General features: G+C 53.5%; 8 protein-coding genes and 1 non-coding gene across 9 annotated transcripts, besides 2 other annotated features; 5 read left to right on the forward strand and 4 right to left on the reverse strand.

Annotated features, from left to right (window-relative positions):
- Positions 1–625: 625 nt before the first annotated feature.
- Positions 626–1,379: a sequence feature (possible transcribed region).
- Positions 1,380–1,592: 213 nt separating this feature from the next.
- Positions 1,593–2,687, forward strand: CYME_CMO119C (hypothetical protein; the record flags this gene model as incomplete). Its single annotated transcript, XM_005537470.1, has 1 exon — positions 1,593–2,687. One exon carries the CDS (start codon positions 1,593–1,595, stop codon positions 2,685–2,687), a length of 1,095 nt encoding a protein of 364 aa, XP_005537527.1.
- A 718-nt stretch (positions 2,688–3,405) lies between these two features.
- Positions 3,406–4,500, reverse strand: CYME_CMO120C (hypothetical protein; the record flags this gene model as incomplete). The annotated part of the gene is made up of 1 exon (XM_005537471.1): positions 3,406–4,500. The coding sequence occupies one exon, from the start codon at positions 4,498–4,500 to the stop codon at positions 3,406–3,408; it is 1,095 nt and encodes a 364-aa protein (XP_005537528.1).
- Positions 4,501–6,895: 2,395 nt separating this feature from the next.
- CYME_CMO121C (transketolase) lies at positions 6,896–9,151 on the forward strand (the record flags this gene model as incomplete). The annotated part of the gene is made up of 1 exon (XM_005537472.1): positions 6,896–9,151. The coding sequence occupies one exon, from the start codon at positions 6,896–6,898 to the stop codon at positions 9,149–9,151; it is 2,256 nt and encodes a 751-aa protein (XP_005537529.1).
- Positions 9,152–9,192: 41 nt separating this feature from the next.
- Positions 9,193–10,395, reverse strand: CYME_CMO122C (hypothetical protein; the record flags this gene model as incomplete). Its single annotated transcript, XM_005537473.1, has 1 exon — positions 9,193–10,395. One exon carries the CDS (start codon positions 10,393–10,395, stop codon positions 9,193–9,195), a length of 1,203 nt encoding a protein of 400 aa, XP_005537530.1.
- On the forward strand, positions 9,308–11,093 carry CYME_CMO123T. Its single transcript, XR_002461496.1, has one exon. It is a non-coding gene; the product is annotated as a hypothetical transcript (transcript).
- Positions 11,094–11,717: 624 nt separating this feature from the next.
- Positions 11,718–13,664, reverse strand: CYME_CMO124C (glucose-6-phosphate isomerase; the record flags this gene model as incomplete). The annotated part of the gene is made up of 1 exon (XM_005537474.1): positions 11,718–13,664. One exon carries the CDS (start codon positions 13,662–13,664, stop codon positions 11,718–11,720), a length of 1,947 nt encoding a protein of 648 aa, XP_005537531.1.
- A 4,232-nt stretch (positions 13,665–17,896) lies between these two features.
- On the forward strand, positions 17,897–18,790 carry CYME_CMO125C (phosphomethylpyrimidine kinase; the record flags this gene model as incomplete). The annotated part of the gene is made up of 1 exon (XM_005537475.1): positions 17,897–18,790. The coding sequence occupies one exon, from the start codon at positions 17,897–17,899 to the stop codon at positions 18,788–18,790; it is 894 nt and encodes a 297-aa protein (XP_005537532.1).
- Positions 18,791–19,296: 506 nt separating this feature from the next.
- CYME_CMO126C (dUTP pyrophosphatase) lies at positions 19,297–19,749 on the reverse strand (the record flags this gene model as incomplete). The annotated part of the gene is made up of 1 exon (XM_005537476.1): positions 19,297–19,749. The coding sequence occupies one exon, from the start codon at positions 19,747–19,749 to the stop codon at positions 19,297–19,299; it is 453 nt and encodes a 150-aa protein (XP_005537533.1).
- Positions 19,750–19,929: 180 nt separating this feature from the next.
- Positions 19,930–20,691: a sequence feature (possible transcribed region).
- A 504-nt stretch (positions 20,692–21,195) lies between these two features.
- Positions 21,196–23,451, forward strand: CYME_CMO128C (transketolase; the record flags this gene model as incomplete). Its single annotated transcript, XM_005537477.1, has 1 exon — positions 21,196–23,451. One exon carries the CDS (start codon positions 21,196–21,198, stop codon positions 23,449–23,451), a length of 2,256 nt encoding a protein of 751 aa, XP_005537534.1.
- Between the last annotated feature and the right edge of the window lie 11 nt (positions 23,452–23,462).

Below are 23,462 nucleotides of genomic sequence, written 5' to 3' on the forward strand. Positions count from 1 at the left end.
AGGATTAGTTGAATCAGCAGAGCCTTTCGCAGCGATGGAGACACCCTGATGACATCTAAGCAACTCTGGTGTGCGGGTATTGTAGTCAAGTCGAGTGTAGCTTCCATTTATACTCAGTAAAATAAAAACATTCTACGACCATGGAGGGTATCGTGATACCCGCTACCAGATGCCTCCTAATCTCTTTTGACCTGCCGCCTGCTATCAGTCTCATCCTCTCATTGTAAACGTCAAACCGGATGGGCTGCCTCACAAAATTCGCTCGCGTCAGCTCCTCCGGTCTCGTCTTCAGTACCCCACATTGTCTGGTATTGATGGCGGCATTGAAATCACGGTTAATGAACTCCGTGCGTTTGTTCCCTCTTGTGGAGCTCACTATTGGTAGAATTACTCGAACTCGTGCTTTCTGTGCCATTACAGTCTCGTCGTGCTCCCGCGGGACGAACACCTTTGTCTCACCTGCCTCCGCTCTTTTTATTCCACGTGATTTGCTCTTATTCGCTCGATGGTTGGCGATAAGAGGATTTTTTCGTTTTTTTCCGGCAGTCGGTGATGACGGGCCTCCAGGAGGATCGACTTCCCTGTCAATGCCTTCCCCACTGATTGTTTTATTCTAAAAAATGGACACGCTTCTTTATGCTTTTATACGAAGATCTTCCCGAGAAAGAGGCACTGGTATAAGAAAGAGGAATCGTGCCCAGGCGTTACCATGCTGAAAGCTTCAGAGGTTCGCCCAGTGGAGCGACCATTACGTTCCACAATAGAAAACACTCGTACGATGGGGTTGAACCTCGGGCAGTGCGAAGGAGTAAAAAGCAGCTCTAGCCCTACAGAATCGGTAAAAGCTGGAACGCAAATGGAATGGTGCAATGTCATGTTGTCCAACTGAAAAACGTCGCCAGAGGTTAGGGAAAAGTCTCCGACGATTCGTCGAAGTGGCTGCTGTGTTATAAGTATTCTCTACGAGCGAAACTGAGGCCGCCAACACTATCTACTACAGCTAGAACAGATGATGGTGTCGTCTTTCTCTTGGAGATCCATCGTACACGCCTTGGGCTCCTTCTCCGCGAATACGCATATACGCCCCAACGGTTTCGTCCGAAGTTAGTCTCATCGACCGAAAAGACAAACCGATGTCCCTCTGCTTAATACCGGTCGCGCCGTTCCGGGAATTCGGTGGTTGCGATGTCCGTGGAAGATGGCGGAGCCTGAAACTGAAAAATTTTTGGGACTACATCCGAATTTTTTCAGGACAACACGCAAAAGCTGTTGAAAAAAGAGACGCTCGAGGCGGCTACCATCGACACTTTTGCTCCCCATACCGTGACCAATGAGTCAGTTTCCACGATCGACCGCAAGCAGTCTTTTAGTATTTTGGTGTTTGGCGCAGAGCCCATGTTCTTGGTTCTTTCAGTGTTTCGTAATTATCTGAGTACTGTCGTATGACTCACCTCAAGGACGAATGCAAGTCCTCTTTGCACTGCGCGGTCAAGAATGTATTCATAGGAAATTCGCCTACGATCTAAACGGTACATCGCAAAGTTAGTTCGGTCGTCTGCAATACACTGTGTAGAACCACGCATTTACACTCAATGGGAGTGGCCCAGAACAGAGTTGAAAGAATAACCAAGACGCAACTTGGCGCCAGCAAATTTGGCACGCATTGTTTTCCAAGCGACTTCAGTCTTGTGCTGTCACTGGCTGTTGCCTTAATGAGGTTGATGGTATCGAAACCTCGTATATATATTAGCGCGCTTATTTTGGGAGTCATTGTCGTTGCAGTGGCCCTGCGCAGCTTGTCAAAGTTCTCCCATTCCACTCTAGTCTCGAGAGGGAACAGAGGGCTAGAGTTACACGCTTTTTATAACGTTTTCTGGAACTCAGGGACGCCACGTATAGCGCAAGAGCAACTATCCTGGCTCGAATCAAGCGGAATCAAAATCGATGCTCTGCACGTGTTCGCTTTCGGGACTAACCTGTCAGGGTTGGAAAGAATCGAGAAGTGGACAAGTGCACCAGTCGTATACGAGCAGTTGAGCCCGATCGGGAACGAGGAAGTTACGCTTGCGGCTCTACACAGGTTCTGCACAGTTGCGGAACTGAAAGGCAAAAGTGTCTTCGTTTTATACTTCCATCCAAAGGGTTCGTTTCATCCGAGCATTCGAAATGAAAAGTATCGACAAGCCGTTGGGCATTATGTGCTGCGAAAGCCCCAGGGTTGCCTGAGCGCCATGGCGCTTCAATCATGCGACGCTTGTAGTCTCCGCTTCTCAGAGTATCCGCACGCTCATTTTCCTGGGAATATGTGGTGGGCAAACTGTAGTTATATCTCCATGCTGTATGCGCCGGATATTCCGAGAACAGAGCTCAAGTCTGCAAAGCTTCCGGAATATTGCATAGGGCTCGGTCGGTTTGCTAGTGAACACTGGATTGGTTCGCACCCTCAACTAAGACCATGCGACTGCTTCCCCGTCACTGAGGACGCATTTTACTGGTATGGGTTCTCGGGTCTCGATGGTGTCCACCGTCTGATGAACAGTACGATGGACTGCAGGCGGGGGCCGCGTCCGAATATAATTGAGATTGCGCGAAAAAAAGGATACGATGTCGAGCTTAACCTACGCTGCCGTGAAGTTTCGGCCGCAGGCGACAGACGCGCCTATGGCTTTGAAACTACGTCGAGCTAAGGCTCGCAATGGACACGGTATAGAAAAATCAAACCGGTTTTGAAAATTGCGATCCGGTGCGCCGCTCGAATTATTCATCGACATTCGATTTTATGCTCAGTCGGAGTGCCGTTTTACTCCTGTATTCTCTAAAACCTTGGTACGCTCGCTACGGGAAGTCTTTAATGCGTTTCTGGCGTGCAAGTCTTATTTCCTGGGGAGTAATTCCATTCCGACATCACTTAGACACACGCCTATTTTGCATCTTCGGATCACTCAAGACATCCACACGGGTCTCGTCCGTTCGCTACGGTGGCCTGCTCCGGTCTTCTTTTACTGGAATAGGGCTGTTTTCCTCCATTAAAAATACTTTCCGCATGGATCCTCTGAGATATATATTCAAGGCTTTAAAACCCCACTTGGTAGTTGACAGGTTCAGTTTATGATACTCTCACTAGCGAGATTTCACACTCGGAAGCTGTTTCCTTCAAAGAGAACACTGGCTGCACCTTACGAGAGTGGGGCTTAGTCGCGCAACAGCACTATGATTTGAAGCTCACCAACGTAGGGAAAGGCTGTAGCGCGCACTGTCAGCGCGACATAATTCCAAAACCTTACTCTTTTCGAACGCTTTGCTGGTTCCGAAAATATGAATTGCCCCATTCGAGTACGATCCCAACAACTGCTTTTGCACTTCAAAATACCTGAAGACGCAACTGCGCCGCATCCATTGCGAGCCTTAGCTCGACGTAGTTTCAAAGCCATAGGCGCGTCTGTCGCCTGCGGCCGAAACTTCACGGCAGCGTAGGTTAAGCTCGACATCGTATCCTTTTTTTCGCGCAATCTCAATTATATTCGGACGCGGCCCCCGCCTGCAGTCCATCGTACTGTTCATCAGACGGTGGACACCATCGAGACCCGAGAACCCATACCAGTAAAATGCGTCCTCAGTGACGGGGAAGCAGTCGCATGGTCTTAGTTGAGGGTGCGAACCAATCCAGTGTTCACTAGCAAACCGACCGAGCCCTATGCAATATTCCGGAAGCTTTGCAGACTTGAGCTCTGTTCTCGGAATATCCGGCGCATACAGCATGGAGATATAACTACAGTTTGCCCACCACATATTCCCAGGAAAATGAGCGTGCGGATACTCTGAGAAGCGGAGACTACAAGCGTCGCATGATTGAAGCGCCATGGCGCTCAGGCAACCCTGGGGCTTTCGCAGCACATAATGCCCAACGGCTTGTCGATACTTTTCATTTCGAATGCTCGGATGAAACGAACCCTTTGGATGGAAGTATAAAACGAAGACACTTTTGCCTTTCAGTTCCGCAACTGTGCAGAACCTGTGTAGAGCCGCAAGCGTAACTTCCTCGTTCCCGATCGGGCTCAACTGCTCGTATACGACTGGTGCACTTGTCCACTTCTCGATTCTTTCCAACCCTGACAGGTTAGTCCCGAAAGCGAACACGTGCAGAGCATCGATTTTGATTCCGCTTGATTCGAGCCAGGATAGTTGCTCTTGCGCTATACGTGGCGTCCCTGAGTTCCAGAAAACGTTATAAAAAGCGTGTAACTCTAGCCCTCTGTTCCCTCTCGAGACTAGAGTGGAATGGGAGAACTTTGACAAGCTGCGCAGGGCCACTGCAACGACAATGACTCCCAAAATAAGCGCGCTAATATATATACGAGGTTTCGATACCATCAACCTCATTAAGGCAACAGCCAGTGACAGCACAAGACTGAAGTCGCTTGGAAAACAATGCGTGCCAAATTTGCTGGCGCCAAGTTGCGTCTTGGTTATTCTTTCAACTCTGTTCTGGGCCACTCCCATTGAGTGTAAATGCGTGGTTCTACACAGTGTATTGCAGACGACCGAACTAACTTTGCGATGTACCGTTTAGATCGTAGGCGAATTTCCTATGAATACATTCTTGACCGCGCAGTGCAAAGAGGACTTGCATTCGTCCTTGAGGTGAGTCATACGACAGTACTCAGATGGTTGAACAATACTGGAAGAAATAGGGATATGCGTCCAGCGCAGTAAACCGATATTCTCGAAGACTGCCCGCTGTCAATGCTAGAAAACGACCCGTTGATTACCATACGGAATGCAGAAAGCGACGATAGTAGCCGCCACGAGTATCCCTGTTTCTCAACAGCGTGTTCGTGTAGTCCTCATAACACCAGGATTCAGTCGCAAAAAAGTCCGATTTACGTCACGGCCATCTTCCACCGAAATCGCAATGACAGCGTGCACGGAACGCCGCGATCGATATGAAGCAAAGGGATGTCGGTTTGTTTCAGTCGATGAAACTTCTTTGGTACGACACCCTAGGGGCGTCTATTGGTAATATGCGGAGAGGAAGCCCGTTGTTTGTACGATCGAACTCAAAGAGAATGAAGATATCTTTTTTTCTAGCTTCAATGGATTCATTCGGTGGCCTCGGTTTTGCTCGTGGTGATGGCTCGTACAAGAGCACAAATCAATTCGGTGAATCATTGAAGAATTTCCCCTGACGTCTGGTGACGTCCATCTATTGAAAAATGTGACATTGCACCATTCCCCTTGGGGGCGAGCTTTTGCCGATTCTATCAGGGAAGAGCTGCTTTTCATTGCTCCGTGCTCTACGTGTTCCAAACTATTCGAAAGAGTGTTTCCTATCGTGAAACGTAATGATCGCTCCACTGGCCGAGTCGCTGAAGCGTTCAGCGCACGGTGACTCCGGGGTGCATTCGGTTATTCTTGCGCAAGTGCTTCTCCGTCAGAGAAGGCCCTAACCTAAGGGCATGAGGAAGTGCTTTCATTTTCAAAAATAAAAAATCCAAGGGAAAGTTATGGAAATGGAACTCAAGTATCCTAGAAGCCCGATGTCGCCGGCAGCGTGAAAAATCGAAAAAATTCTTTCCTCGCTGACCATCGAGCGAAGAAGAGCAAGATATGAGGAGAAAGAAGAGGGAGATATGAGAGAAAAAGTATTTTCCCGACGGGAAAATCGCTAGACTGTAGTGACACCGAGGGCAAGAGTTCGAGGACGCCTTCCACTGGTGTGTTCAAGCAGAGGCAAGAAACGCATGGAGTTCGCGACCCGAGACTTCGACGCCGCCATCAATATTAGGAGATGTGCGGTGCTGAAGAGGAGACCTGAGGAGCTGACGCGAGCGAACTTTGTGGGGCAGCCCCTCAAGCTCGAAGTGGACACGGAGAAGCTGAAACCGATAGCGAGGGTCGGTCAAAAAATGGCTCGGAGGCGTCTGCGGATGGGTAGATATATTTATCCTCCATGGTTATGAAATGCTTATTGTTTCAGTGACCGTTATGTGTACAATGCCGAGAATATCATTGTCGGCTCTTTCTGGCAATGCGTTGCAGTTGAGTCAATCATACTGAACAACTACTACCCGTCGTAAAATAATGGAGAGAGCATATCTTTATCTTACAAGCAGAATCCAATGGATAGAACGAAAAACTCTAGAATAGGTCGAGCAATGCTGCATCTTTCGTTGCTTCCGAGTTGCTGCGAATGAGCTGTTTGTCGGCTCTTTGCATCACTGCAGATTCTCTGCAGCCGTCACGCCCGTCTGAGCCGAGTATTGACGTAGAGCAGCTATATTATCGACGAACCAGTCAAGGTTTTCGGTACTGGAAAATATCTTTTGCTACTTCGAGCGATCGGATGCACTCTGTTTGAAGAGCCTCACAGGTGGCTTTCCAGGATTTTCTTCTGAATGGCTCTCGGTTTCATTGTAGACTGACGCGTGACCGGACTCTAGCTATCCGAACCAATCGACTCTACGTGGGTATTTCAAACTTCAAATCTAAACTCGAAGAAGCTAAAAACATGCCAAAGAAAAACGTGACACTTGGTCAGGTCAGCTGAGTACCTGATCCCTTTGAGCGCACAGTTTTCTACAAGACCATCTCCAGAACCCAATTTTGTTGCTCAAAAAAACCCACTTTTTGGTTAAGAAGCTGCGAGCTTGACTGCAGACTGTATCGACGAACTGAGGAACTCTCACTTGTACAGCATGATAGCGCACAGCTTTCGATGCGCAGCGCTTTGAGCAGCCTAGAGCCGAGTGGATAGCCAGAAGCATGATGATTGCACGTTGCATCGCGCAATGATATTGGTAAAATATTTGCTCTGTCTTTGTTCGTATAGTTTTGTTGTGGTCTAGTTTGTTTAATTCACCTGTATAAGAAAGCGTACGGATAGTTTCCGCAGTGGATGGAAGCATACCTCTCAGCACCTTCACGACCGAGTGTGACGCTTTCTGAATTCTCTGGTCGCCGGGTTTGCCAGACGAAACGGAACGATTCTCTTCTGGGCGCTCGGGGGAGGTTTGCACCGGGCACGTGGGAGCGCGTAGTGCTCGGGCGTCGCGGTGGTTCCCGTACAGTCAGTCGTTTGCCTCAAGTGCGTGCAACAGCTACTGCTGGGGTATCGCTAGTGAAGCCAAAGCAGACGGGGAACGCGTTCGCTGACCTCTGCATCAACAGCATTCGTTTCCTGGCTGTCGACGCCGTAGAGAAGGCGAACTCTGGACACCCTGGAGCGCCCATGGGTCAGGCCCCGCTCGCGTTTACTCTTTGGGACAAGTATCTGCGCTTTAACCCCAAGAATCCGAACTGGGTCAATCGCGATCGTTTTGTGCTAAGCTGTGGTCATGGGTCTATGCTTCAGTATGCTCTGCTTTACCTTTATGGATACGATCAACCAACAATGGACGATATCAAAACTTTCTGTGAATTTGGTTCTTGCGCTACGAGTCACCCCGAGAACTTTCTTCTTCCTGGCGTTGAAGTGACCACAGGGCCTCTGGGCTCTGGCGTGGCACAGGCTGTTGGTCTCGCTATCGCCGAAGCGCACCTCGGAGCAATGTTCAACACCCCAGAGGAGAAGCTGATTGACCATTACACCTACTTCATTATGAGTGATGGATGCATGCAAGAAGGAGTAGCTGCAGAGGCCGCATCTTTGGCAGGCCATTTGGGACTGGGGAAACTAATCGGGTTTTTCGATGATAACAAGATAACTTACGATGGACCAACAGACCTTGCGTTTAGTGAGGATGTCGTATCTAGATTCAAATCGTATAACTGGCAGGTAATTAGCATTGCAGATGGAAACACAGACATCGACAACATCTCGAAAGCAATCGAGGAGGCGCAAAAAGATCTGACACGACCATCACTAATCATAGTTCCGACAACAATTGGTTTTGGCTCACCAAAACACGCGAACAAAAGGACAGCACATGGAGAACCTTTCGGATCTGACGAAGTCAAGGCAACGCGGGAGAATCTTGGATGGAAATATGCTCCTTTCGAGGTCCCAGAGGAGGTGCTGAAACATTGTCGCCGCAAGATCCAAGAGGGGGCACGTCTTGAACAGGAATGGAATGAGCTCTTGCAGCGGTACAAGAGTAAGCACCCAGAACAGGCTGCACTATTCGAGCGGATGGTGATTCGCAAGGAGAAGAGCCCTGGTTGGGAAAAGGCCCTCAAGGATTGTGCGGCAAAGACAGGCTCCATGGCTACGAGGCAAGTCTCCGGCGCAATGCTCAATGCGCTCGCTGCGGTGATGCCGGAGATCATCGGGGGATCTGCAGACCTGGCCCCTTCGAACAACACGCTCCTGAAGGGCTTTGGCGATTTCTCTCGTAACAACTACAAAGCCAAGAATATGCGCTTCGGTGTCCGCGAGGCAGCGATGACTGCGATCACCGCGGGCATCAAGCTCCACAACACTGGACTGTTTCCCTACTGCGCGACTTTTCTGATATTCACCGATTACGCCCGGGGCATGCTCCGCCTTGCTGCCCTCTCCGAGGCGGGAATCACGTTCATTACAACGCACGACTCCGTCGCCTTAGGCGAGGATGGCCCCACGCACCAGCCCATCGAGCATCTGGCTAGCCTGCGAGCTATGCCGAATGTGTACACGTTCCGTCCGTGCGATGCGAACGAGTGCGCAGCTGGCTATGCGCTCTCGATCCGGCATGATGACAAAGTCGTTCTGTTGGCGCTCACGCGACAGAAGACGAACAAGCTCGAGACATCCTCATACGATGGTGCCCTGCGCGGAGCGTACGTGGTTTCGGATAATAGCCCTGCGGGCAAGCACCCGGATGTGATCCTTATCGGAACAGGCTCCGAGGTGGACGTCGTCGTGGAGGCCGCCGATCAACTACGAACTAGCGATGCTTTGAATGTGCGCGTGGTGTCGATGCCCTGCATGGAGCTCTTTGAGGACCAGGATGCAGCTTATCAAGAGTCTGTGCTTCCTGCTGCCGTGCCTCGCAGCCGGAGGGTCGTATGTGAGGCTGCCTCAAGCTTCGGCTGGTCGAAGTATGCGGATCACTTTGTGTGCATCGATCGCTTCGGAGCGTCCGGCAAAGGGCCTGACCTGATGAAGTACTTTGGGATCACGCCGTCGAACGTAGCGAAGAAGGCGCGAGAGGCTGCAGGAAAAGGCGTTTGAGGACGCCGCGGAAGCAGCGGTTCTGTGCCGGGCAAAGATTTTCAAGCGGCGTTTGCTGCGGCAACGCTCTGCGGAATGGGAACGCTTTGGAAGAGAGTATTCTTGCAGGGTCTAAACACGGCTGTAGTATCCCGCGTGATCACGTTGGGCCTCATCGTTCTCGTTCGCAAATGCGTTCCGTAGAACGTGCTGTTCTCTAGGGTAACAACGGCTGGGTACGCGGCAGCTGCATCGCCTCTGGGCTGGAGCGGGTCCTGCGGTTTTGAACCGTTGTCCACCTCGAAGGTTTTCTCCCGCCGATGGCGTCCGGGTTGGAGCACCTCCAACGGGCGCTCTGGAGACGGGGCCTTCCGTGCTTCAGCCTTGACTGGCTCACGCAAGCACACGAACGTTACCCAGACGTTGAAGAACTCGTAACGTTTGCTCTGGAAACAGTCGACTTTGAGGACCGGCGCGTCGTCGAGAGAGGCAGCCTTCCTGCGGAGGCACAGCCAGCGCTGCTCTCCAAGGAAGACGGCGTGGTCGTTCCCATACGCGGGGAGCTTCTCGTTTTTCAGGTGCTGGACGTTGCGGACGTCAGCGCCGCTGAGGAAAAAGCGGATCTTCCAAGCGGGCCCGAGCGCACTCTGAAGCTTCTGCTGACGGACGGTCGCCTCGAGTTGGCCGCTATCGAGGACGCTCCGATACCGGACCTCGGAACGAGTCTCCCTCGTTGCACGAAAGTCTGTGTGCGGAAACCTATGCTGCTGCACGGGTTGCTGGTGCTGCGTCCCGAGAACACGTCCGTAGTGAGGCCTCGGCCGAGCTGCATATAGAAGGAGTGGCTGCGGCTGCCGCTTGGGCGTATCGCAAACGAGTTCTTGGTGATGCATCGGGCGAGCAGCTGCCGCGTCCAGCTCGAGTGTCGGACCGAATATCGCCTGTTTGATGATGTATCTGCGTGGAGCTTTCGAGATGGATACGCTTGTACGAAAAATGATCGTAGGTGTGGCATGCCTGCATGCTCGAGACACCGGCAGGATGCGTTCTACGACTGTGCCTCGGAGGCTCGTGCAGAACGCTGCCGAGACGTGCACACTGGCGCTGTGGCGCTTTCGGGCTACGGAAGTCTGGAAAGAGCGTTCTCCAAGCTTTGCACAACGCCTATGCCGGTACCTGCAAGACCACGCTGTGTCGTGAGGCACCCCTGGTTCCCATGGGTCATGCTTCAGAGCGCGAGTGAAGCGCCGCGGATGCTGCTCCATAGCAGAATAGGTGCGGTGCTAGATCGAACTAGCGGCCTGATCTAATATGCACGCTGGTGCGTGAAAGTCTTCCATGCACATTTTGGGATATGGAATCGAGTGCGTAGCAGAAGATTGCGCAAGACTGTTTCGATGCATGCGAGTGCGCACGCTGTGACGCAGCAGGGGATTTGCGAGCCTCGGCTGGCAGGGCCCCCAGCCGGCGTCCACGAGGGAATAGCTGAGCTGTCCCGTCTGTGTGTGGCGTTCGCAGTAGCAGCAACAGCAACAGCAACAGCAACAGCAACAGCAGCGCGCTCGACTCCAGAGCAAGCGCTCACTGAAGAAACGCCACCGGGTAGGGCATCTATGCAGCGAACCATAATCCTCAGAGCGAAGTCTGGAGACTGGTGTGTGGAACACGGTGGATCTGGTGCGGAATGATATCTGCTTCCGTAAATGCCGATTGGAATCGAGACATTTAGGGATCCCCTATAAGATTCAAGGATCCTGCGCTACTGAAGAACAACTTGCGGGGACTCACCGAGGATCCATCGTCGTGTCCGAACGATCGCGGCGAAGGATGCAAACGCATGATCTCCCCAGTCACGCATAATGCCACGGACGGAAGGTGCATAAGATATTTCGATTCCAGTTCTATTCGTGCACGCATGAGCTCCCTAGTCACGCATAATGCCACGGAGTAAAAGTACACAACGTATCTAGATTCCGGTTTACTTCTTGCGCTTCTTGTTCATACTGTTGCAAGGCGAAATCGTCGGTGTTCGCAGTTATTCACGGGTATAACGCCGAAATTTGCGATACCCTGACGCTTACCGGTGGGCGGGAGCCCTCCTGTGGACACACTCGGCGATACTCGGTGCATGGGCTGTAGATCACAGGCGGACGATCGTTAAAGGTCGCTGTGATTTTAGTGTTGCCCATACCTCTACGCGTGGAAGTCATCCCCAGAGGGCGGCTCTCGAGCGCGCTGCCCTCGGTGACTCGGAGCGGCGCATGGTCTCCGCACTGGTAGCGATGATGCAGGAGCATCACTCGAGCGCAACCTGTGTACGCCCCTCTCGGGCACCAGTCTGCGTAAATCTACCAGAAAAATATTCGATCGTCTCTGCCGTAGGTGTCTTGCTCGACAGTGCGGTCAGCGCGGTGCATTGGATGCGCGGAGCTGCCCCTGGGATGGTCCGCTTGGTTTCGGGTTGTGCGCGGGTCTTCCAGTGACCCCTCGCGTCCACAGAAGCATCAGGCCGGTGTCACGTAGAGCGCTCCAGTTGCTGCGAGCCTGTGGATCCTGCACTAGCCGAGCACCGACTGGGCGCTCAAGGTTACAGCGGGGATCGTCCAGTGTCTGTATCACGGTGGTAGTCGAAGGGCTCATTGAAAACGCATCCAACTTGACCCCGTAGATATCTCTCCATGAGATCCCTGGTTGAAGCGTTGAACTCTTCCGAAATGGGGCGGCCGAAGTAGCGGCTTTCGTTCAGCTGCTTTCGGACACGCTTTGCGAGCACCTTTCCGAGTTCGACGCCCCACTGGTCGAATGAATTGATGTCCCAGATGAAACCCTGGACTGCCGTGCGATGCTCATAGAGCGCGAGCAACTGGCCAGTGGCGTACGGATCCAGCCTCTGCAGCAGCAGCGTCAGACTCGGCCTGTTGCCAGTCGTCACGAGATGCGGAATCAGCCATTCGGGGCGGCCCTCTGCACGACACTCCGCCGCTGTTTTGCCGTACGCCAGAGCATCTGGCTGGGCGAAAAAGTTCGCCATGAGCTCGTCTGCATTGCTGACCGGCTCACCCTCGATGCACAGCGGGTACTGGGACTCGATGAAGCCAATAAAATCGCAGGGTACCGTCTGCCCCATATGCAGCAGCTGGAAAAACGAGTGCTGGCCGTTGGTGCCGGGCTCTCCAAAGTCGATCTCACCGACCGCGTAGTCGACGTCGTCGCCGCGCAGCGTCACGTGCTTACCGTTGCTCTCCATGTCAACCTGCTGGATATGAGCGGGGAACTTGAGAAGCGCCTCTGCGTAAGGATGCAGCGCCCGGCTCTTGTAGCCGAGAAAAGACAGGTTCCAGACGCCGAGAAGCCCCATGATCACCGGCAAGTTCCCCGCCAGCGGACTAGCAACGTCGTAAAAGTTCGCATCAACAGAGCGCGCGCCCTCTAGAAATCGCAGGAACGTGGGGAAGCCGTACTGAATCGAGAGCGGCAGCGCTCCGACCGCAGAGCACACGGAATACCTACCCCCGACCCAGTCCCAAAACTCAAAAGTGTTCCGCGGGTCGATCCCGAACTTCTCCACCATCGGCACGTTGCTGCTGCAGGCAACCATGTGGAGCCGCACGACCTCATCCGAGCGCCCCATTTCGGACCAGAGCCATTCGCGCATCGCCCGTGCATTCAGAAGCGTCTCCGCGGTTGTGAACGACTTGCTCACGATCACTATCAGCGTCTCCTCCGCCGACAGATCCTGCGTGCAGCGCTTGATATCCACAGGATCCACGTTGCTGAGAAAATGAAGGTGCCGCCCCCGCGCCGCCTCAAACGCCTCCGGATCCGTCCGAAACGCCTCGTGCACAAAGTCTGGCCCCAGATACGAGCCGCCAATCCCCACAGCGATGACGCTGCGAAGCGGCTTCCCCGTGGCGCCGCGATGCTCCCCGCTGCGCACCCGCTCGCTGAACTCACGCACGTGATCGAGCACCCGCCACACGTCACGAACAACGTCCGTACCGTCGACAACAAGGCTTGCGTTCCGCTCCGCGCGAAGCGCCGTATGCAGCACGGCGCGCCGCTCGGTCACGTTTATGTGCGCGCCGGACTGCATCGCGCGGATCTTATCCACCAAACGCGCACGACGCGCTAGCGCGAAAAGTAGCTCAATCGTATCCTTCGTCACCCGCTGCCGCGAGTAGTCGAGGTAGATCCCGTCATACTCAGCGCGCAGAGAACGCACGCGATCGACGTCCTGCATCAGCTCCCGCAGGTGCAAACGATCGATCTCAGATGCATGCTCCACCAGCCGTCTCCACTCGGCAGTCTCCGAGATGAGGACGTAGTCGGTCGGCACCGGCAGTGGTGGCGGCGTTTCCGAAGGAAGCCGCCTCCCAACGGTGTAGCTCCCGCGAACGTCCCCCGCTGTGCAACGCGGAAACGCACGTCTCCGCAAAAGCCCAGCAGACCCGTGGTGCGGGTACAGCGCCCTGGATCGGCGCGATCCAGCTACCCCACCCCGAAGCGGCCACCCAGGCACGACAAAGGCGCTCATCAGGCGAACACTCTCCCAGCAAGCAAAGACCAGGTGCACACTATTGCGCACTGCACCGCGCAGCGAGCTTTCAACTGGCGTCCGCTTCTTGGGCGATTCGCCTCCGGCACGCGCGGCAGGCGGGTGCAGCTGCGAGGGCGCGGCCAACGGATCAGCGACTCGTTGATAGACTTTCACCTGAATTGCGTTCCATACGCAGGTGCGTGCCATCAACTGCTCTTTCGCCGCTGATGAGAGACGCGTTCCGCGTGCGTGCCTTAGCAGAAATAAAAAATCTAGGGGAAGGTATGGGCATGGAAGTCGGAGATCAAAGGCGGTCGCCATGGCCGGCTTCTTGAGGGAAAGGACGAAAGAAATCCTGGTCTCGCCGACCATGGAGCGAAGAAGCGCAAGTGACGAAGAAGAAGAGAGGCACAGGGGCGGCAGGCGAGAAGAGGGGTTCGCCCGATGAGACTGCGACGAGACTGTACTGGGAGAGGGGGCACGAGATCGAGGAACTCTCGCAATATCGAGTTCATGCAGAGGAAATATAGAGATGGAGTTCGTGACCTGGGACCTCTATGCCGCCATCAATATCAGGGAATGTGCGGTTCTGGAGACGAGGCCCGCAGAGCCGACGCGATCCAGCATTGTGGGGCAGCCCCTGAGGCTTGAAGTGCACAAGGCGAAGCTGCAGCCGATGGCAGGGGCTGGTCAGGAACTGCTGGGAGGCGTCTGGGACTGGATATATATTTACCTACCATGGTTGTGGATTATTGCGCGTGAGGCAGCGCGATATTTCTTCCACCTCGTTGATTGGGCGCTTCTCCCAGCGCGCATACATTCACACCGACGCATTCGATCACGCACCATTCTCTTCCTCGCCACCCTTCGTTCCCGGTACAATACTTTTCACAAAACGTGTAGATTATTACGAAATTCATTGCGGCACTTTGCACTGTCGCGGGCATATCGTACAGGACTTTCTGCTGAGTGCGATAACGCCTCCAAGGCTTCTAAGACATCATTGCGTTTGGCCTGCACGTTTCTGGATTATTCGCCCAGTCATTACTCTCTGCTGAGATAAAGATGAGACGTATGTTAGTAGGTCTTACAGCTGTTGGTTGAAGTCCGATGGTTCACCAACGATTCCTCCAGTGCGTCGTCGTTTACCACAGGCAGGCGGACTCCTCCTCGAGCCTCAACGAAGCGCTGGTGTATGGAGTCTCTTTCCCTGGCTTCAGGCCGACGCACTGTGCATAGCGGAGAAGATTCACGAGGACATGCTTCTGCATTGCTTGATGTTCCACCGTGTCTTACCTCATCTGAGCAGAGGAGCGTTTGGGCTCTCAGTGGGCCGTGTACCGTGCAAGACGCCCGCGTTTGATGATTTTGGATGCAGCTACGTCATTGGTCTCGAAGGAGGACGCTACGTCTTGTCGTGATGGTGCGAATTCTTTGTTCCTTCTTTATTTCTTTCCCATACGCATCTATCTTTGCTTTCATTGACTTGTCGCTCCTCCTCCCGTTTTTGCGTTCCTTCGAAGCTTCGGGCCAAGAGCGCACAATTTCTTCCATGCACTCCAGGCAGTCGATAAGCTCCTCTTCTGCTTTGATGCTCTTCGTGTTGTGCATCAGAAGCATCTACGCCGCCTGTACGGAGGCGCCCCACTCAATCAAATTGGAAAAAAGCCTCATATCGAGGTGCTGGTAGGAGCGACTTAAAGATTCGATTGGAAAAGTAGAAAATTTCTTCCCTTCAGGGACACGGTACAGCACCCCAAATGCAGAAGCATCATCCCTTTCTTTTGCTGGTTACTCACAGGCGACAGCTGAATCATTTCTTTGGCGTATTCGTCTCGGAAAAGCATTCGACGGAGGTTTACAATGCTCCCTCTCTTTCCAGTCGATGGGCTTCGACGAAACGCCGATAACGAAGAGCTCCTTCATGTCGCCCGGACTTGAGACCGACTCGTGGTTTTTTCGTTTCAACATCAACGAATACATCACCCGAGGGTGGAAGTGAACGCTGACGTGTTTCAGGCTCGCCGTGCATACTTTTCGTCCCAAGTGCCTCTTTGTTTTTCTGGAACGCTTTGAGTCTCGCAACGAGTGAAATCCTCGGCATCCGCAAATTTGTTCAGCTGAAAGACCGAAGAGCGTTCGGCGTCGATGAAAGCTCAGAGCGAGAGAGGAGTACTCGGCATGTACTCTGGAAGAGTGAGGGCATAGAAGGCGGTCGGTGTCAATAGTCTCTCAAAGAAATTCATCACTTTCACAAGGTCCTTGAAGTGAGGAATGTCCGCAGTCTTGTGCGAAAGGCAAGCATGTTGCTGGAGCTTGCTGAAAGAAATGCATATTTACATGCGCAGGATGTGTGCTCCGGCAAGAGCAAGCACGCTCAGATGAATCCCTTTATGAGTGTAGCGTCGCAAAGTAGCGACACGCAAAGCTCCTCGTTCGCGTAGCTGCCCGAGCGTTGAGGTTCGTACAGCAAGGCGATCCGTCGAAAGGTGGCGACGTTCTCTGGGACGGGTATGCACCTCTGTTCGAAATGCTCTAGGATTTCTTTTTAGTCCTTAAACAGCTGTTTCCCTCTCTCACATGGTGTGGTTGGGCTGTGTGCCTCTGTTGACGAACCAGCAATTTATTGTCATTCTCAATTCATCTTTCAACTTTTTCCCTCACGTCTCTTCAGAAATCCGCCAACCTAAAACTTGGAAACCTTGTGCGAAACAAACCCTGGCAGGCCGGGCGGTTTCAATTGCGGCCTCTAAAGCGACGAGCACCAGTTCGTATTGAGGACAATCCAAGGTATTGACATGTGCATCCGCTTCCCCAGGTCAGTGCCTCGCGGAACCGGAAGACGTTCTTCATTTGGCGAAACTATGGAAAATAAGTTCGAATGCATAAAATGATCCATCCTCTGGTCTCTACTCATTACCAACGGAAAAGTATTTGTGGAACGCGATTTTTCCACGAAGAAGAATATACTGGGGCGAAAATCCGGGTTTGAGGACGAGTTGAGAAATTTCGATATTTGCAAGCTCCCTTCTTGTGAAGATCTGATGCGCTCTTCGTGGAAAGCGATCGCTGGGATGACTGACGTCCGAGTCTTAGATACTTTTCTCTCCAAACAGAGGAGGTCGGAGCCTCTGAGAGCTTCTCTCGATTTTGGTACTATGCTGCTATCGAATGCCGTTTCATCGATGGCAGGACGGAGTAGGGGACCCTCCTTTTGAACAGAATCTATTGTATTACCCTAGATGGTCAGTTACGTTCTAGAGTGATCTTGTCAACGAGTCTCCAACGAGCAGCCTCGAGTAATTTTTGTCGTCAACCCAGCAGTAAGCGAGACCTGCTGCGCCCACGACTTGTCTTGAAACATAAAGATAGAAAACTTGAAACATGCATGATTTGAGCACCCAACTCGTAAGGAAGGAGGAAGAAAGGAGGCTTATAAATACAAAATCGATCATGATACCGGGTATTTTACAATTGCTTGTTTGACAGCGTCGAGAATCAGCTTGATTTCAGTGACGCATGGAACTCCAGCGGCAGACTGTCGAAAGAGCCGCTCAGAAATGCCAACCGAGTGTTCTAAAATTAAGTATGAAACCATATGCCCTTATGGCTGATAGTCGAACGTTGACGCTGTACATCTAGAAAGAGTGCATAAAAACGAAAGACAAGAGAAGACCGAGCAGTTCATTATTCCATTGTGTTCGGCATTGGCGGAGGCACAAGCATTCGCTCCACAGTGGCAAATCTCGAGCGAGTGCGTTTCTGGAGTTCTTCCACAGGCAAAAAGACCCGACCGCGTGTAACAATTTCCTCTGCTAGAAATAATCGATTACGTGCGTGGACTCCTCGGTGACCCTGCAGCAGTCGAATTTCTGCGTGCTTCGTGCGTATCGGCGCCCAAAACGCCCTTAGGCTGTGACTGGGCTGGACACGCTAAGGACTGACACGGGAGCCAGAGGCTGGGATCCAGCCTGGGCAGTTTGGGTTTGCTGGTCGCGTGGAATTATAAGCAGTGTAAATCACTTGTTCGGACTGAGGTGAGTGCCTTAAGTAACTTGGCTGTTTGCTGAACCAGCTCTCGTGCGTGCTGTTGGCGACTTTGGCTGGGTTGCACAAGCTTGGTGCCCAAGTTCGTAGCCCCCAAACGCCAGGTTCGAAGTGCACATTGGCCACGGTCTCGGCTTGTTTACTGACTTTGCGCTCTATGAAACCCGCAGTAGCTCAACAGGATGGTCCGAGGCGAAGCCAGCTCCAGCAGCATGCCACGCGCTTTGAGCATCGCAGGCTCGGACTCGGGAGGCGGTGCCGGCATCCAAGCCGATCTGAAGACTTTTGAAGCCCTCGGCGTGTACGGCATGACCGTTATCACAGCGATCACGGCCCAGAATACGGTTGGAGTGCAGGCCGTGGAGGGTGTGTCTCCCGCTTTGGTTCGCGCCCAGTTACAGAGCGTTCTGAGCGACATCGGCGTTGACGCCATAAAGACTGGTATGCTTTTGGACTGCGGCACCATCAACGTGGTGGCAGATACCATAGAGAGCAGCGAACCAGCTGCCATGGCGCCTCTGGTCGTCGACCCAGTCATGGTGGCAAAGAGCGGCGACCGCTTGCTTGCCGCCGATGCAGTAGCGGCCTTGAAGACTCGTCTTGCACCGCTGGCAACGGTTCTAACGCCAAACATCCCCGAGGCCGAACAGCTGCTAGGTAGGCGCCTCACAATCGATAGCATGGATTCAATGCGACGTGCACTTGTCGAGCTCATGGAGGAGTTGCCTGAAACGCGCGCAGTTCTTCTCAAGGGCGGCCACCTAGACTCCACTGGCAACGTCTGTGTTGACCTGTTTAGCGATCGCGTACACGGCGGTCTAACTGAGCTTACACTTTCAAGACTTAGCTCGAGGAACAGTCACGGAACGGGCTGCACCACTGCATCGGCGATAGCTGCTGGCCTCGCTAAGGGCTACCCCTTGCTTAAAGCAGTTTACCTGAGCAAGCGATATGTGCACGGGTGCATTGAGCATGCCTTGCCGTTGGGCGCTGGGTGTGGTCCGCTCTTCCACGCACACCTTCAGGCAGCAGATGGTGCTCTCGATGCTAAGCTGAAGGAGCTTATCGGAGACTGAGGCGACATCCCAGCAATCTTTCTGATTGGACTCAGAAGGATTGCCTCGGGCGCTGCAGCTACTTGCCGCGGTAAAGTAAACAGGAGAGAACAACCGTCCTTTCATGGAGCATCCACGGTGACCGGCCGCAAAGTGTGGGAGTGACTTGTCAGCGTCCCAAAGGTATGAAGGCCTCTTGCGGCTTTAGGCCACGAGTGATCCTCTATAGGCACCGACAGAAGAACCAACCCTGGACAGGGAGCACTTCATCGAGTTCGCTATTCGAGCAGTCCATTCCTTGCGGGTTTCAGGGTTCTGAATCGCGCGAGGCCCCCACCGCCCGGTTGCCTCCGACAAGAACCGCTCGCAGCACTGAGGGCCACCCGCGTATTGTTCGTGCTGTAGCGCGTCCCGAGAAGCTCCAGATCCAGCACACAGATGGGGGCATAGAGCGCATGCGCCTCATTCGTGTCATATCCTCGCCTGGAGAATATCTGTACGACACGAACCAGACAGAGCGTGATGTTCTACCGGCCGGTGCTCCCGAAACCCTTGCAGCCGCGTTGCGTTTCCTCCAGCTCGGCCACCTCCACAACTGGTGGTGTCTCGATCCGTTCCAGAATAAGCTGAGCAATCCGCATCCCAACTTCGACCTGGAAGCATTCCTCGCCCAGGTTGAAAATCACAACACCGAGGTTCCCGCGGTAGTCCTGATCCACTACTCCAGCGCCGAGATCGATACCGTGCTTCAGAGCCAGCCCGCTACGAGGTGCAACACGGCCATACGTGCCGACAGGTACGGCAACTGCTAGGTCAGTGCGGACGAGCGCGCGGCCTCCTGGTGGAATCTCGACGCTCTCAGCGGCAAAGAGGTCGTAGCCCGCCGCGTGCTCTGAAGACCGGAGAGGCAACGTAGCGCACTCACTCAATCGTTTCACACGTAATGCACCAGACTCTTGATTGCTTTCCGTTTGGCACATGGTGAACCTCTTCACGCACTAGCAGCGAAGCAGTAGTACGGAAATGCAAATTCCCGCCAGATATGTTACCGATGCGCGAGCGCATATGGCCAGATTCATGGGTGGCGCGCGCTCAAGCCACACGAGACCATGTTTGCGTGCCGCGCGCGCAAAATGCTACGAACAGCGTCCTAGTCAGCTGTATACTGCGCGGGAAATCATCCCTCAAATAGCTGCCTGAGTCGCGTCCAGTGAACGAGTCGGGAGCATGCTATCTTGTGGTCTCGCAGCGCGGGAACGCTAGAGCCGCTGCTGGTGGGGCTGTATACGCTGACGCAGTTATTTAGGTGCGCTATTGTCTAATCGAATGTGGATCCCACCGGCTGCACACAAGCACCTGAGGACGAGAGGAGCACCTGCCGTATCCGTTTGAGTACGCATATGTTCCAACAGCGTGAGAATGATCGCACGAAAGGGAATGGTCGCCAGATTGTGCTAATGACGAGCTGTCTCCGAGTGCTGAGCCTGCCTCGTGCGCCCACTGTAAATCTCTGTTTGCCGCCGGCGCGCCTGAGGCAACCGCTAGGTGCAGACGTAATGGCCTCGTGATTCCTTGTGGGCATCATCTCGAGGACGCAGGCGGTTTCATACTATTTGCATTCGTTTCCGAGTGCGCTCCTAGGCGTTTAAACACGGCACTGGCAGGTTGCGCTCTGCGCGAGGCGCCGCTGCAGTTCGTGCTGGCTCGAACGGGCTCGTTTCTTTCTCGCGCAACGTGTGGCTACTGCAATTTGTGATTTGTAATTGCTTATTGCTGCATGAAGCCGCGTCCGAGGCATACTCTATGGAACTCGAGCCCGAGCACCGAGAGGATTGGTGCAAAACTCGAGCGAGCTTAGCAGATTTCGAGCTATACCTTCGTGGCGATGTTTGATGAGGGGACCTGGCATACGTTCCCGCAGCATCAGCTTCTTGCATAAATGTCCAATGGTTTGAGCATGCAATATCGCCTGTTATCTTTTTATTCTGAAGCAGCACGCGGCGATTGATTGTTGAGTTCACATCGGAGCAATTTAGGCGCTTGCCTCGTATTTGCGCCGGCTTGCATCTATTTTCAGAAAGTTGGCTTCTTGGGACCCTATAGCATCTGTACAACCGACTCCGCATCAAGTGGTTTCAGTTTTTTCCCATTGTGAGGAAAACATGCTTGCATTGGATCCGTTTCGGTAATGCATGCCCGGAGGCGCACCTGATGATGCAGCCGCGATTAGCTCTCGTGCGTTGCGGTCGTTGGCAGGATGCGTATCAACGTGTGATGTTCAAGTTGATCCTTAGTTGTACATAAAATTCTAATTCAGGTCAGCGCAATCGACAACCATGCGTTTCGCACGCGTTGACGACGACGACATCAAACATTCATAAGTTTTTGGGGAACGACTTTCAAGAAGCTTACCTTTCTGCAAAATAATGCTCGCATACCTCTCAGCACCTTCACGACCGAGTGTGACGCTTTCTGAATTCTCTGGTCGCCGGGTTTGCCAGACGAAACGGAACGATTCTCTTCTGGGCGCTCGGGGGAGGTTTGCACCGGGCACGTGGGAGCGCGTAGTGCTCGGGCGTCGCGGTGGTTCCCGTACAGTCAGTCGTTTGCCTCAAGTGCGTGCAACAGCTACTGCTGGGGTATCGCTAGTGAAGCCAAAGCAGACGGGGAACGCGTTCGCTGACCTCTGCATCAACAGCATTCGTTTCCTGGCTGTCGACGCCGTAGAGAAGGCGAACTCTGGACACCCTGGAGCGCCCATGGGTCAGGCCCCGCTCGCGTTTACTCTTTGGGACAAGTATCTGCGCTTTAACCCCAAGAATCCGAACTGGGTCAATCGCGATCGTTTTGTGCTAAGCAGCGGCCACGGGTCAATGCTATTATATGCTTTGCTTCACCTCTATGGGTATGATCGTCCAACAATAGAAGATATCAAACAGTTTCGGCAGCTTGGTGCGGTAACCGCGGGTCACCCCGAGAACTTTCTTCTTCCTGGCGTTGAAGTGACCACAGGGCCTCTGGGCTCTGGTGTGGCACAGGCTGTTGGTCTCGCTATCGCCGAAGCGCACCTCGGAGCAATGTTCAACACCCCACAGGAGAAGCTGATTGACCATTACACTTACTTTATCATGGGTGACGGATGTGCGCAGGAAGGTGTTGCCTCCGAGGCATCGTCTCTTGCAGGGCATTTACGACTGGGGAAGCTGATCGGTTTCTATGATGATAACAAAATAACGATTGACGGGCACACTGATCTTTCATTCAGCGAGGATGTGGGTGCACGCTATGAGGCGTACGGTTGGCAGGTCCTGAGGGTTCCCAACGGTAATGAGGATCTCGGAGCAATTGAGCAGGCCATCCTCACAGCAAAAAGCGATACAACGCGTCCATCACTGATAATTGTCTCGACTATTATTGGCTTTGGATCCCCTCACAAAGCAGACACGCATGATGTTCACGGAGCTGCCCTCGGTGCCGACGAAGTCAAGGCAACGCGGGAGAATCTTGGATGGAAATATGCTCCTTTCGAGGTCCCAGAGGAGGTGCTGAAACATTGTCGCCGCAAGATCCAAGAGGGGGCACGTCTTGAACAGGAATGGAATGAGCTCTTGCAGCGGTACAAGAGTAAGCACCCAGAACAGGCTGCACTATTCGAGCGGATGGTGATTCGCAAGGAGAAGAGCCCTGGTTGGGAAAAGGCCCTCAAGGATTGTGCGGCAAAGACAGGCTCCATGGCTACGAGGCAAGTCTCCGGCGCAATGCTCAATGCGCTCGCTGCGGTGATGCCGGAGATCATCGGGGGATCTGCAGACCTGGCCCCTTCGAACAACACGCTCCTGAAGGGCTTTGGCGATTTCTCTCGTAACAACTACAAAGCCAAGAATATGCGCTTCGGTGTCCGCGAGGCAGCGATGACTGCGATCACCGCGGGCATCAAGCTCCACAACACTGGACTGTTTCCCTACTGCGCGACTTTTCTGATATTCACCGATTACGCCCGGGGCATGCTCCGCCTTGCTGCCCTCTCCGAGGCGGGAATCACGTTCATTACAACGCACGACTCCGTCGCCTTAGGCGAGGATGGCCCCACGCACCAGCCCATCGAGCATCTGGCTAGCCTGCGAGCTATGCCGAATGTGTACACGTTCCGTCCGTGCGATGCGAACGAGTGCGCAGCTGGCTATGCGCTCTCGATCCGGCATGATGACAAAGTCGTTCTGTTGGCGCTCACGCGACAGAAGACGAACAAGCTCGAGACATCCTCATACGATGGTGCCCTGCGCGGAGCGTACGTGGTTTCGGATAATAGCCCTGCGGGCAAGCACCCGGATGTGATCCTTATCGGAACAGGCTCCGAGGTGGACGTCGTCGTGGAGGCCGCCGATCAACTACGAACTAGCGATGCTTTGAATGTGCGCGTGGTGTCGATGCCCTGCATGGAGCTCTTTGAGGACCAGGATGCAGCTTATCAAGAGTCTGTGCTTCCTGCTGCCGTGCCTCGCAGCCGGAGGGTCGTATGTGAGGCTGCCTCAAGCTTCGGCTGGTCGAAGTATGCGGATCACTTTGTGTGCATCGATCGCTTCGGAGCGTCCGGCAAAGGGCCTGACCTGATGAAGTACTTTGGGATCACGCCGTCGAACGTAGCGAAGAAGGCGCGAGAGGCTGCAGGAAAAGGCGTTTGAGGACGCCGCGG

The sequence above is a fragment of the Cyanidioschyzon merolae genome, chromosome 15 (assembly GCF_000091205.1).
Source record: "Cyanidioschyzon merolae strain 10D DNA, chromosome 15, complete genome".
NCBI lineage: Eukaryota > Rhodophyta > Bangiophyceae > Cyanidiales > Cyanidiaceae > Cyanidioschyzon > Cyanidioschyzon merolae.